The sequence below is a fragment of the Calonectris borealis genome, chromosome 8 (genome assembly GCF_964195595.1).
Source record: "Calonectris borealis chromosome 8, bCalBor7.hap1.2, whole genome shotgun sequence".
NCBI lineage: Eukaryota > Metazoa > Chordata > Aves > Procellariiformes > Procellariidae > Calonectris > Calonectris borealis.
The window spans coordinates 29,996,462-30,009,236 of record NC_134319.1 but is presented as its reverse complement, the minus strand read 5'-3'; the positions used below and the strand labels follow the sequence as shown (position 1 = coordinate 30,009,236).

At 38.3% G+C, this 12,775-nt stretch overlaps 1 protein-coding gene across 1 annotated transcript in view; it reads left to right on the top strand.

Annotated features, from left to right (window-relative positions):
- Positions 1-12,775, top strand: part of DNM3 (dynamin 3) — a 183,096-nt gene that overhangs the window by 34,982 nt on the left and 135,339 nt on the right. Inside the window, exons 9-14 of the mRNA XM_075156733.1 lie at positions 1,374-1,509; positions 2,848-2,915; positions 4,410-4,548; positions 6,498-6,584; positions 8,606-8,676; positions 12,395-12,443. Coding sequence (XP_075012834.1) covers positions 1,374-1,509; positions 2,848-2,915; positions 4,410-4,548; positions 6,498-6,584; positions 8,606-8,676; positions 12,395-12,443 — 550 coding nt within the window. The remainder of the gene's footprint in view (positions 1-1,373; positions 1,510-2,847; positions 2,916-4,409; positions 4,549-6,497; positions 6,585-8,605; positions 8,677-12,394; positions 12,444-12,775) is intronic.

The window sequence follows — 12,775 nt, the reverse complement described above, 5'->3', positions numbered from 1 at the left end:
ATTTCAGCCTAAGTCATCCTACTTGATACTTCTCTGCATAGTTTTTTCAAATTCCTTCATTATCAGTAGGTGCTATAAGAGAAATTAACTTCTTTTGTCAGTAAAAATTCTCCTCACTTTCCCCTTTTCTTTTGGGGTATGGAAAATAATATAACTAGAACCCTTTCTTCTGATTCTTGAGAACAAGTTCCATAACACATGTAAGAATAAAAAATAAATCTGCCTCACCTCACCCCATAAAATGATCTTAAGTTTCTGCAATCCTCTTCAAAAATAGAGTCTAGGGCCCTACACTTAAACTCTTTCTATAATTCTGTTAACCTGGCCATATAGGTATCTGAGGTTTATGTACAGTTGATATGCAATGTTACTTTTTGGCAGAATCTGTCATTTCAAATTTTATGACCAAATGCCTGTACTTACTTAAAAAAAAAAAAAAAAAAAAAAAAGAGCTATCCATGAATCTTCCATAACTGGGGGAATTCTCACGTGTGTTCTTCTAAATGCTCCTGCTGCAGAAGTCTAAGCACAACCAAGTAAGCTGGAGCTTGTGGTGCTGACAGCTGCCACATTGACGTGTTAGTACTGTTTCTTGGGCTAGCTTTTTTGGCATGGGAAAGTAAGTTCCTTAGCAATCTCTTCCAAATTTTCCAGCACTAGATAAGCTTAGTGGCTTGATTCACATCATGCTATTGGACTGTATCTTTTTTGAAAGATATTAGAAAGATCAAAGGATCATTGTCAAGAAGTAAGCTCTCCACAAATGGTACCTTTTGCCATAAAATTGGAGGTTTTTGCTTGTGGTGGTCTTCCCCATTGAGCTCTGCAACAGCAGAGCTTTCTGTAACAGCACCTAAATACGGATGTGCTTTTCTATTCAAATACAGTAAGTATTATAGCTTAAACGTCAGGACTTTTATTGCTTATCCTACTAAAAAGACTGCTATCACTCTTTCTTCTCCTAAAAAAAAAAAAGTATATATTTTAAAATTTATGTAATAAATAATGGTAGCGCTTACAATTTTGTGATCATTGATAAAACATGAATGTAGCCTGGTACTCTGCTGTATTTGTAGCTGACTTTAATATACAGTTTAATAAACAGTATTTAAAAAAAAAAAACATTTATGAAGAAAGAAAATAATATACTGAGCTATGTCCTGCAAGAGAAAAGGGCTGTGGTGTGTCTGTGTAGGTACGGATTTTATGGATTGGCAGCTTGGCTGAATGAATTGTTGTTATAAATACTTTTGTCAATTCCTAAACATGTGTTAATAGGCACTAGTAGTCATATAGTACTGAAGTAAGAGTTGGTAGTTGACGTGCTTAAATGGTTGTGTTTGGCTTTTTTTCTCCCCTCCTTTGAAATTTAGGATGGTACAACAGTTTTCAGTGGACTTTGAAAAAAGGATTGAAGGATCAGGAGATCAGGTTGATACACTAGAACTTTCAGGAGGTGCCAAAATCAATCGTATTTTCCATGAACGTTTTCCTTTTGAACTAGTGAAGGTATTTAATCCACCTTGTTGGTGTGCTTTGTGTTTTATTTATGTATTCTTATGTTCACACTGATAGTAGTAAAGCCAAGATAAGATCTGATTGGAAGAACATGCTCTTAACTGTGGAAGAAATTACATGAAGGTATAATTGAGACATTTGGCTTCATTTCTAGTTTTGGATACTGAGACATGCTAAGAGTTCTGAAATACAGGAATTAGAATATAATTAAGTCCCAGTTCTTACTATTTTCCATGCTTTTTTATTGTTTTATCGCAAATGGTATCTTCCTTCTGGTTAGATGGGGCAGGCAAACAACTACAGTTGGTAAATTTAAGTTGTTGTGTTCAAGTAGCTAGTACCCATTGAAATTAGAATTATAGAAAATAGCCATTTTCTGTGTTTTCTACTTCCTGTATTCAATGCATTAAACCAAAGCCAGCTTTCAGTCCTACACTTTCATAGTGGGAGGTGGAGCAGAAGCAAATTAGGTGTTTCGAGATAACATTTCTCCTCTTGAAACATCTCTTCTTGCTTACCCATCCTTTGGGGAACAGAATAAACGGAGGTCCGGTGGGGCGTGAACTAATGAAACTGGTTTCCTAGATTTTGTGTTACATATTCTTTGATTTTTCTTTCACTGCAGTGACTTCAGCTTCCCCTCACCATGAATTCTACTGTATCTCTAGTTCCCGTTCTTTTACACTTTTCCTAAGCTTCCTTTCCACTTGTTTTATGTTCAACTCCCTTGACATCCCCTGACTTTCAGTTGGGTAAGAACCGGGCAGGGTTGTGGCAGGTCAAATGTAGTAGGTCAACTAGCAGTCCAACAGAACCGATGACAGTTGGGCTTAGGTAATGACTCTTTCATTTGTGACAACAGTAACTTCTCTTCCAGCTACCTGGCATTCAAGAAACTTAAAGAAAAGCTTTATAACTTCATAACAGAGACCACTCCTCTTTAAATTTGGTTGAAAAACAGTAAAATAGGAAGGGGAGGATAAACTGACCATAAGTTACAGAAGTTGCACCACTTTAGGAAACCAGGCTTAAAAGAAAAAGTCGCATCTTCCAAATCCTATTTCTGGCTTACTCTATCAACTCTGCAAAATTGTTCTAGCTGTTGGTGTATTTGGAATGGAAGGGTGTATAATTTTCAACAATCCTTCCTGCTGCCTGTAGCCTTAGTGTTAAAATGTTTTAAAATACTTATGCTTTGTTTAGTGTAATTAGAAATTAATATTTTGCCAGTTGAACTTGTCTGTCTTCCAGTTATATTGGGAGAGGTAGTATTTTCTGTTTTATTAAAAACTTCCCCTAATATGGTCTCATATACTTTTGTTCCTCTAGATGGAATTCAATGAGAAGGAACTGCGGAGAGAAATAAGTTACGCCATCAAGAACATACATGGTATCAGGCAAGTGTTCCTATGTTTTCAAAGCCAGTCACATTATAGAGGGTGTGGACTTTTTAACCTGTGGACACACTGGCTATTGACTGCTAGACTGCTTACTAACGCAATGCTCCCAGCAGCTGACTTCTTTTCTTCCGCTCCTTTACACTTCTGTTTTTCAGGTAGCTGTTTTAGGCCAAACAGTTGGTTTGCCCAAAGAGGTTTAATTTACCTGGAAATGCTGGAAAATTATTTTACAGACAAAATCAATTACTCTTTTTCTGTTAGTGTTTGCAGTTCTGCTAAGCCTGTGTTCCTGAAAAGTCGTGAGTTTTAGAGCGAAAACTTGTGTCTTCATATGGAAAAAACCTTTCAGCTTGTGTTGTGACAGACTCCTTGCGCTATCTTACTCCCCTTTATTCTCAACCATTTCTTGAAATGACTGATTTGCAAGTGAGTTGGTTGAGGTTTCACTTTGTGGATATGTCTGCAGTATATTGTTAGGTTTGGGAAGGGGAGGTATTTGGTTTTTTGGTTTAAAAAACCAAAAACTATCTCACTTTGGAATGACCAGCCTATTTTGGAGGGACACTTTATCAGATGCATACCCATTTTTTGTTCTTTGGACAATAGAACAGATTCCAAAAAGCTTGGGTTCTTCTTTTGTGTAGTTTTGGTTCCTCCTCTCCCCTCCTTCCCCCCCCCCCCGCCCCGCCCCCGCCGCCCCCAGTTGTGAGTATGTAATATCTTTCAAAAGCATTGCTTACTAGCTTAGTTGTTCTTAGTCTTTTGGAAAATGTTCTTTGCATTACTTGTATAGTAAATTCTCAAATGGCTGACTCTAGTAGCCATGGTGCAGTATTTGAACTTTTCTGGCCTTATTGATGGAAAGGTCTTGATGAGCAATTTATGGTAATGAACTGATAGTGTGTTTATTTTTTTTTTTTAATAGTTTGCCTTTTTATATAATTTATCTGCCAAGATAGATCTTTGCAAGCAGTGTTTGAAAGATAAGTAAGGCCTATTTGTTTAGAACTGGTTCTGTGAGGTATCTGTTATATAGTTTCATATATCCTGCAGTGATCAGGATATAGTCCATATAGGACTCTGAGTAACAAAACCATATTTCCTGTTGTGAGTGATGAGAGAAGTGCAGCTATAGGATTCTTACAGGTTTGCTATGCAAGTGATTGGGCACAGAGGACTGCAGCTGCCATTCATCCCTTCTCTAAGGTTTGATGCGCTACTGAAGAGGCTTTACTGCTTTATATCAGTACTCTTCAGAATCTCGCAGTCATCTTCAAGTAGTGGGGCATGTTTCTATTTTTACATCCTTACTCACAGTGACACTGTTTTTTAGAGAAAGGAGCAAATTTAGTTCTGTGGAAGTCTGTCTGTGTAGGGATTGTTATTACTCAGTTGTAAGCCTCTGAAAATGAAGATATCAGCAATTCAGTAAAAAAATCTTCCTTCCATGATGTTTTTATTACTGTCTTACATATTCTTTTATGTCCACAGAACAGGTTTGTTTACTCCAGATATGGCATTTGAAGCCATTGTTAAAAAACAGATAGTCAAGCTGAAAGGACCTTGCTTAAAAAGTGTGGATCTGGTGATGCAAGAGTTAATCAACACTGTCAAGAAGTGTACTAAAAAGGTAACTTGCAAATAGATCTGGTAATGTAAGTATAATGTAAAGGTATAGTAGATAATATAAAGCCTGTCTTTCACTTTATGGTATTATAAGAGATTTCTGATCTAGTCACTTGATGTACAGAGCAAGACTCTCTAAAGCAATTACAACTTCTGCAAAACTCTCAAGACAATGTAATGCTGGAAATGTTCATTTTTTGATTCCTGTGTTTTGAATATATATATTCCCCTTATAATTGGAGTTTTTTTGAGTCAAGAGTTGCCCTCAGTTTCCTCTTTAAAATCATGTTTTCATTGGTACTGAAAATGGAACTTAGGCAGCAATTCCACGGATGTGTAAATCAGGAAAAAAAATTGTATTTTAAAGTTTTCTTTTCCAATGCTAATAAGAGGAAGAAACAGTGAAACTTCTAGAGCAAAGCCCTCAAATGTGTTCAGAGACATCTATCAAGGAGAGAAAAATGCTCTTTCTATATTGAAACTTAACTGCGTAGCACCACAGTTCTTTGCAATGTAGTGGGCCCACAACTCCTCCTGTGCTTTTTTCATACACAACCCCAAAACGTCTGATCTCCAGCTGTAAAGAAGTTAGAATTGGAAAGCTAGGAAGACGACTTCTCCTTTGAATTTGTACATCCTTGCATTAGTGTTGATGAATGAGCTTGCTGCACAGAAATGTTGAACATTTAAGTGGAAAGAACTGCTGGGCATTGAGCTTCCTGATGTGAAATCTGTGTGCATCAATTAGACTTTTAACTCAAGATCCTGCAAGTGTAATGAATTAAGAATTACGTTCATCAAAACTGAACATAGCATTACTGTGAGTATTTGGGAATGGTTTTCCTGAAGTGTGTGCTTGGGTTGGTGTATGCTCTTAGAATGAAACCTCAAACTTCACACCCTCCCCCAGCTGTGGCTAAGGAAGCATGTCAGATGTATTAGTATGAAGCTTTTTTTTCCTCGCACTTTTCACCTTCATAGGTGAAAGTTTCATAGGAAAGTTGTCATCTGTAAATACTGAGACTCACTTGTCTGGAGCATTGACAACTAACAGTTGCTGATTTTCAATTCTCTTTTCTCCCATTACTCTGTGATATTCTAGAAGATTCCATTGACTCTTGTAGACTTCTTAGCTAACTGGCTACTTTTATTAGTAGCCATCTGCTCATCTGTTTTTCCCACCGTCTCAGAGAGCAGGGTACCCTAACAGCAGCAAGTACAGGAACAGTTCTGGGATGTGAGCAAAGATGTGCTGAAGTTGTTGAGAAATATCCTGTTGCATCCTTTGCATTTTTCTGAATAATGCAATTTTTTATTGTACCAATGAGCAGGTAAAGGAGCCACTTCTTAAAACAGGAAAGGGTGACAATCTTTTTGACAAATATCATAGAGAAGCAGATTCACTGCAATACTTTGAGCGGAGTTTCCAGGTTTTTTCACTTTTTTCAAAGTTTGGAAGATATGTCACTTGAATTAATTGTGCGGATTCTTTTCCCAGTGCTATTGGCCAAATTTACTGTGGTGTTTTGCTGTTCACATTTTTTAAGTATTGTTATTGATATGTAAAGATGCTGCCACAAGGTGGAGCCTTCAAAGAACAAGAAACTTGGAAACTATTTAAAGCGCCACTCTGGAATTAGGCACAGTAGAAGAGAGAGGCAGGAGAATCCTCACCCCAAGGCTGATAAACTGTGGTTCACATGTCCACAGTGTCTTTTCCTCAATGTTCTATGGAGCAAAAGCACAGAAACAATCCAAGCATTTAGGTCTCTCCAGTTTCTCTGGAAAATGACCATTAATAGCAAGTAAGGCTTGCTTTGTAGTGTAGTTAACTTTTAGCCCAAGCATTTATAGTAATTGCTGTCTTCCAAAGAGGAAAGGTGAAGGCTCCCCTGTTTGTATTCTACTGAAGCCACTCTGCAGGTGTAAATTTCTATTAATTTTGCTTTTCAGTTGGCAACATATCCAAGGTTGTGTGAGGAAACAGAAAGAATTGTTGCCAGCTACATTCGTGAAAGAGAAGAGAAGACCAAGGATCAGGTGAGAATAAATAGGAGATCTAATGGTTTGGGGAAGTGTGTGAAGGAGGAAAGTACTTACATACAAAGTACAATAAGACAATGAAATATTTTTCCTTTTTTTTTTTTTTTTTGTTTGTTCGTTTGTTTTCCCAGCAGGCTGCACATTTTAGAGGGGGAGAGAAATTGCTCCTCTACCGTTGAGCTTTGACAGAGGAGACTAGAATTGTTACAGAAAATCCTAATCTGGTCTTTCAAGATTAGGATTGGTGTCTTAAAGTAGCGTTGGCTTGTGCCACAGTGTGCCATCTTCTTAGCTGTGCCACAACGGCTGTTTGTGGGAAATTGATTAATGATTAAACAAATGCACACAGAAATACCTAGCCTTTTTTCTACTTTGTTTCCAGGTTTTTGTAACGTACCCATCCCATATTCTAATTACAGTGAGGCCCATGAGCAATTGTACTGGGACTCTTGCAGGAGTGACAAGCTTTCCTTCAAGTTTAAAAAAAGTTTAAAAAAAAAAATTCAGAGAAACTGGTTTAGAACACTTATCACCCAGCTAAGCACTCCAAATCCAGGAAATTTCAAAGCTTAGATTATATGTGAGAAAATCCAGTAGAAGTGGAAACAGGAATTATTGTCTGGAGAGTGCAGAGGGTGACAAGAGAAATATTTGGGGAAGGCAGGCTGAGCAGAGCTCCTAAGTTGTTCTGGAGTCCTGGCTCTCTAATCCTGTGTGAGCTAGGGAGCTTTACTGTGTCCTGCTTCTTTTCCTTTAATCTGTGCTGTGAATGCAGTCTTAAAAATAATTTTTAAAAAATTGTATTTGCAGGGCTTGTGCTTGCAGGGAGTTCTAGTTAGCACACTCAGTTATTTCAAAATTTGGAAGAAGATACAAGTTACTTAGAATAATTGAGACTTTTTTCTTATTATTCCATTCTTCATTGTGTGCACATACCTGGCAATGTCCCAGAACAAAGTACAAAATACCAGCTTTCTGTAAATGCCAAGTATTGGTCAAATAGGTGATTGTCACATATTCACATCATTATTTATGCTGTTAGCAGTTATCGTTAATAAATCAAAATGCTACTGAGGATATTTTCAGAGGTAAGAGCTAGACTCAAATCTCCACTATCTTTTGCTCTGAGTGAGGCACCTAATATCTTCTGGAAATTGTGAAGAATTTGGGAGTGATGCTGTGTTTGAGGAGCTGTACAGAAATAACTCTGTACACTTTGAAGAGATTAAATACTACCATTTAGTAGCAATAGGTTTCTTCCTTGCTCCCTGCTGATAAATGGAAGTCTGAAAAGAGGGGGGGAAAGTGCAGTCTCATGCATGTTCAAGAAGCTATTCAAGGGTGGGAGTGAGCTTTATCTGGTATCTTAGCAAGTTCTTTGCCGAGTTAGATTATCAAGTTTGAATCTGGGCTATTGAAGGACTGGCGAGTGATAAGTACACAAACCATTCATTCTGTTATTTCATTGACTAGCCCATCTCTCAAGCCAGATGTGTGCACCAGCATGGCTGTCTAGTACCTGGACTGTACATTCTCTGGGCCAGGGCTAGCTTACCTATCACTTCTTTGTGTGTACCTGAAAGAAAACTTAGATATCCTGATTTTAGGTTTAAGGTTCGGGTTTCTTGCTGGCTTGGCTGGAATGCTACAAATAGAGGGAATTTTGCTTAACTTGCAAAACGTAGAGTTAGAATCTATGTTATTAAACTCTTTCTGGCCATGTCTGATTGATCTTAATGAAGTGGAGAAAGGCCAAGATAGTGAAAAATGAGATCTGTCAGGAAAAAAATAGGAAGAGGGAATAGCTCTTCTGTAGTCAAGTTTATTAAAAAAGCACATGAACAGAAAATTTAGAAATGGGATTTAGAAAATATTGTTGCTTTGGCTTGAACGATTATGAATGCAATATTCAATAATGCAGAAAACTCAAAAGTTCTGTTTTTTTTTCCCTTCCTTTTCCTCAATCTCTCTCTGCCACCTTACCTGTCCTTTCTTTGCTCTCCTGTCTCCTCTAATAGGTGCTGCTGCTGATTGATATCCAGGTTTCTTACATCAACACCAACCACGAAGACTTCATTGGCTTTGCAAAGTACGTATATAGAGACTTTGTTATACAGACACTGTCAGTTTTTGGCTGTGGTGTGGGGTTTTTTTTTTTGGTTGGTTTGTTTTGTGGGTTGTGGGTTTTTTTCTTCCCTTCCCCCACTAAGTTCAGAACACAAGTCCTGAAGCGTGACAGTGAAGATGCAAGCTGCAAAGTCCCAAACATGCAGGAGCATGCTCTTTCTCAATATACACAGTGTTGAACCCTGTCCCACTTGTAGGGGATTCTTTTACCCCAGTTCACAAGCCTGGTTTCACTGAAGCTCAAGCTTATGTCTTGGTCTGGAATCACATGCATCTCAGGAAGCAGCTTTGGCAAGCCGATGCCCTCACTGTATCCATTTTAGGACCACAGAAATGAATAATATTGGTGGTCTTTCCACATTGTTGCTAATGCATATTTTGGGAGCTGTGATTCCGTGTGAAACAGTTTTGCTCAGAGTAATAGATGTCACTGAATTATAAGTGTGCCTGCTGTTTGGCTGTAGAGAATAATAGTAGCAGAATGCCCTGCAGGGCCTGGTTTGACGTTCTTCTCGCTTAATTGAAAAGGCTGTGAGAATATTCTCCAGAATGTTCTCTCTCAGCTTCCAGCAATTTGTGCCTCAGGGACTTCATACCAACATTTTGACATTAGTAAAAACATTAAAGATGTCTTCACTCTTTGAAGAATAAATGTTCCTTCAGCCATATTCATGCCATATTTGCCATAACAGTGTTTGGAATCACAACAGGTTTCATCCATGTGGGATGCTGGCAACAAAGTTTGGCACTACAGTACGTATTATACTATGGCCTATTCTAGTTAGCACTGTGAAGGAAGGTCTACATCTTTGGCAGTATGCCTTGGAGGTTTAAAACATGGAGTTCAGTAAGCTGAGAGGGGAGAAGGCAAAGCCAGGCACTGTTTGTGTTTGGTTTGAGCAACTTTCTCTAGAATTGTTTGCAGGTCCTAGATATCTTTATCAGTTCTCTTGACAAATGACAGGATGTTGTAGGAATGGTAGCTGGCCTTCTAGAGGTCAAGATAACAACCTGCCTGCTATTTACTTCTCTTCATCCTTTTCTGACAGGAAAAAGCCTGCTAAAAACACTCCACATATATTCACGGTGTGTGTTGTGACCCTGGGAAGTCACATAGTCCAACCTTCTGCTCAGAGGAGGGTCAATGCTGAGTTCAGACCAGGTTACTCAGGGCTTTGTCCAATCAGATCTGGAAAACTTCCAAAATCGGAGATTCTCCAGCCTCTCTATGCAGCCTGTTCCATTGCTTGCCTCTCCTCAGTGTGAAAAGACTTTTCCTTGTGTCAAGTTGGAACCTTCCATGTTTTATAATCTTGGATTCTGGAGTGCCAGGTATCTCTGGAGCTATTTCATTATGTCTCTCCCCTGGAAAAACTCCCCTCATGGATGCTGCAGCTGGGGCCTGTAGTTCAGTCCGTGGTCCTCACTGCTGTGTCTTTTCCAAGGAGTTGTAATGCCCGAGTTCAGTTTCTTGGGAAAGCTGCTTCCTCTTTTGCCAGCTGAGATCTAGAAATCCCCAGCCGCTGTGCACGTAGTATAAGCAGATAACAAATGGCTCTTCGCTTAAGTTCACTGATAAGTTTAAGCAAGTGTTTCTATAGGTTGAAACTGATGGGAGGGGAAGTATCTTTTTTGACTTGTGCTCAACTGGAAGAGAAAACTTGGATAACTAAGAACAATTTAAAATGTAAAATATATTAATTTATGAGCTGAACAGTAGAAAATACACATTTTAAACTATAATCATATTATTGTTATAGCAATTATGTTTGGAATTATTTATTATTATTATTATTATAATTTGCAATTATGTTTTGGAAAATGAAATAATTTTTGGGTAGCATATAGGCTTCTGCAGTGTCTAAACATCCCGGACTACAGATTCCCCAGATTCCCTAGTGTTTCCTTCCTTGTACTGATTCTTTTAGCCAGTTGTCTCATGTGACTGCAGTGTTTTATAAGTGTAACTCCGTGAACCTTGTTCATAAGAATGACAGCACAAGACATTTCAAACTACCTTGCAGCATTGCAGGGCCTACGGCAGATATAGTGCGATGTGAATTGACTTGAGAAGGATTTAAGAATGCCAATATTTAGAACAGCTTTGCATACTTATGAAAATGTGAAATCTTTAGAACATCGATGTTTGTCTCATTCAGCAGAACGAGTAGTAAAATGTAGGGATTGGGTTTGTTTCCAGTTGGTGTAACTCAGACATAGCTACATGCTTCAATCTACATAGCAAGTAATTTGTATTTAGAACAGTAAATAGAGGACCAATTGCTGGGCTATTTCTAAAAGGCATAGGTTTCTTAGTATGCTGTTAAGTGGCCTTAGCTTTCCTAAGGTGATAAAATAAAATAAAATGAAAAAACCAAAACCAGACCAAAAGAGTGGCAATTAGGTTTTCTAAAGCCATCTCATGTGCGTTTCTCAAACAACAGATTGGAATTGGTGGGGGGTTAGTGCTGTGTTTTCTGTGTGCACGTTATTTAATCATAATTTATGCACCAAAGCTTATGCGACTCAGATGATGCACCAGAGACATGCAGTGTTATTTGGTCAAAAGGATCTGGATGATTGCGAGCTAAGCCCGGTGAATAGGCACATGGAATAAACATCCTTGTGGATCTTGTCACGGACAGCATGTGGACTGCTGAGTATGGTCCGAAGGGCAGGATCAGAGTTGGGATGGGGCTGAGTTTGGTGCTTCAGCAATTCTTTGGAACAGCAGCTATGCAAAAAACAGTTGCAGGATTGGCCCATAGGCTGTGATCCAAGCACATCTTTCTTTCTTACTCTTTCAAAGCAGTGTTTGTAGCTTTTTTCTTCACTTAATCAATGCCTAGTGAAATGGTATAATCTAATCCAAACAAAACTTCCTGTCACCTGTGGCCGCTCTGGTGCTTGAGTAGCCAAAGCCTGCTCTCTGAATGCTTTTCTTCCTCTTTCCAGCAATATTTTAATTTTATGGCCTAACACTTACAAACCACCATGTAATGCAAATGCTTTTAGAATTAATGGCAACTTGTATGGTTTTGAGACAGGAGTGTGTTTTGTTTCAGGAACTGGGATTACCAGCGTTCAAGAATTGAGCATATTTTAAATATGGTTTAATTTCAGATATGCTGTATTCTTATATGATTCCAGCTTTTTGAACCGGCTTTGTTATGGCTTCATCCATTGGTTATATTTACACCCTCAAAGTGCGTATAAATATTAGAATAATATCCAAAACAAACTGTCAAGACAAAGCTATTAAGAAGTCTCCAGCAGGGGAGGATTTTGTTGTACAGCACTAAATAACAGAAATGGCTTGCTTTTTGTCTCTTTTGAATATTTATAGAGGCTAATGTTTCCAAAGTTACCCACATAAGCCATAATTTCTCTGTGCTTTTAGTCACCTTTACCAATCAAACATCTCCTTGTTACAAAGGAGATGATTAGTAGGAGCTGTCTGCTGTGTGTGTCCTAAGCAGGCAAATATAAGCAGGCATTCCTATACTGTAAGAAAAAGTAGTTGAAATATGCACATGTATGCAATGATTTTGCTGTGTTTCTTTGTTACTCTAGCTTTCTGTGCTGGGATCAGAAGTAACTATTACTGCTAAAATCTATTCCTCGGGAACTGGCTTAGTTCGAGTTTCTTCAGTATAACTCTTTTCCTCTGCTTCCCTTAGTGCCCAACAAAGAAGCAGTCAGGTTAACAAAAGTGCAGTGGGAAATCAGGTAGGCACCTAACAGAGAATGGATAATGGCATGTGCAAGTTAATCCAAGCTGTTTGGTTTTCTTGGCTGCATTTATTTGTTGTAAGTGTATCATTTACCTTTTCTGCTTCAAACACATAAAATGCATCATCATCGCCTTGTTTTACTGAATTTTTCAGAGCCACCTGACTTTCATTGTTATCATAATTTATTGTTTAATATTTCTGCTACTGCTTGCACTGCTGGTTAGTGTCTCCCCTCCCATGCCGTCTAGTGCGTTGAGTCTTTCATGTTACACATCAATGTATTTTGTCATTAACTGCAAACTTGTGAATTTCAGAATCCAAAACGCT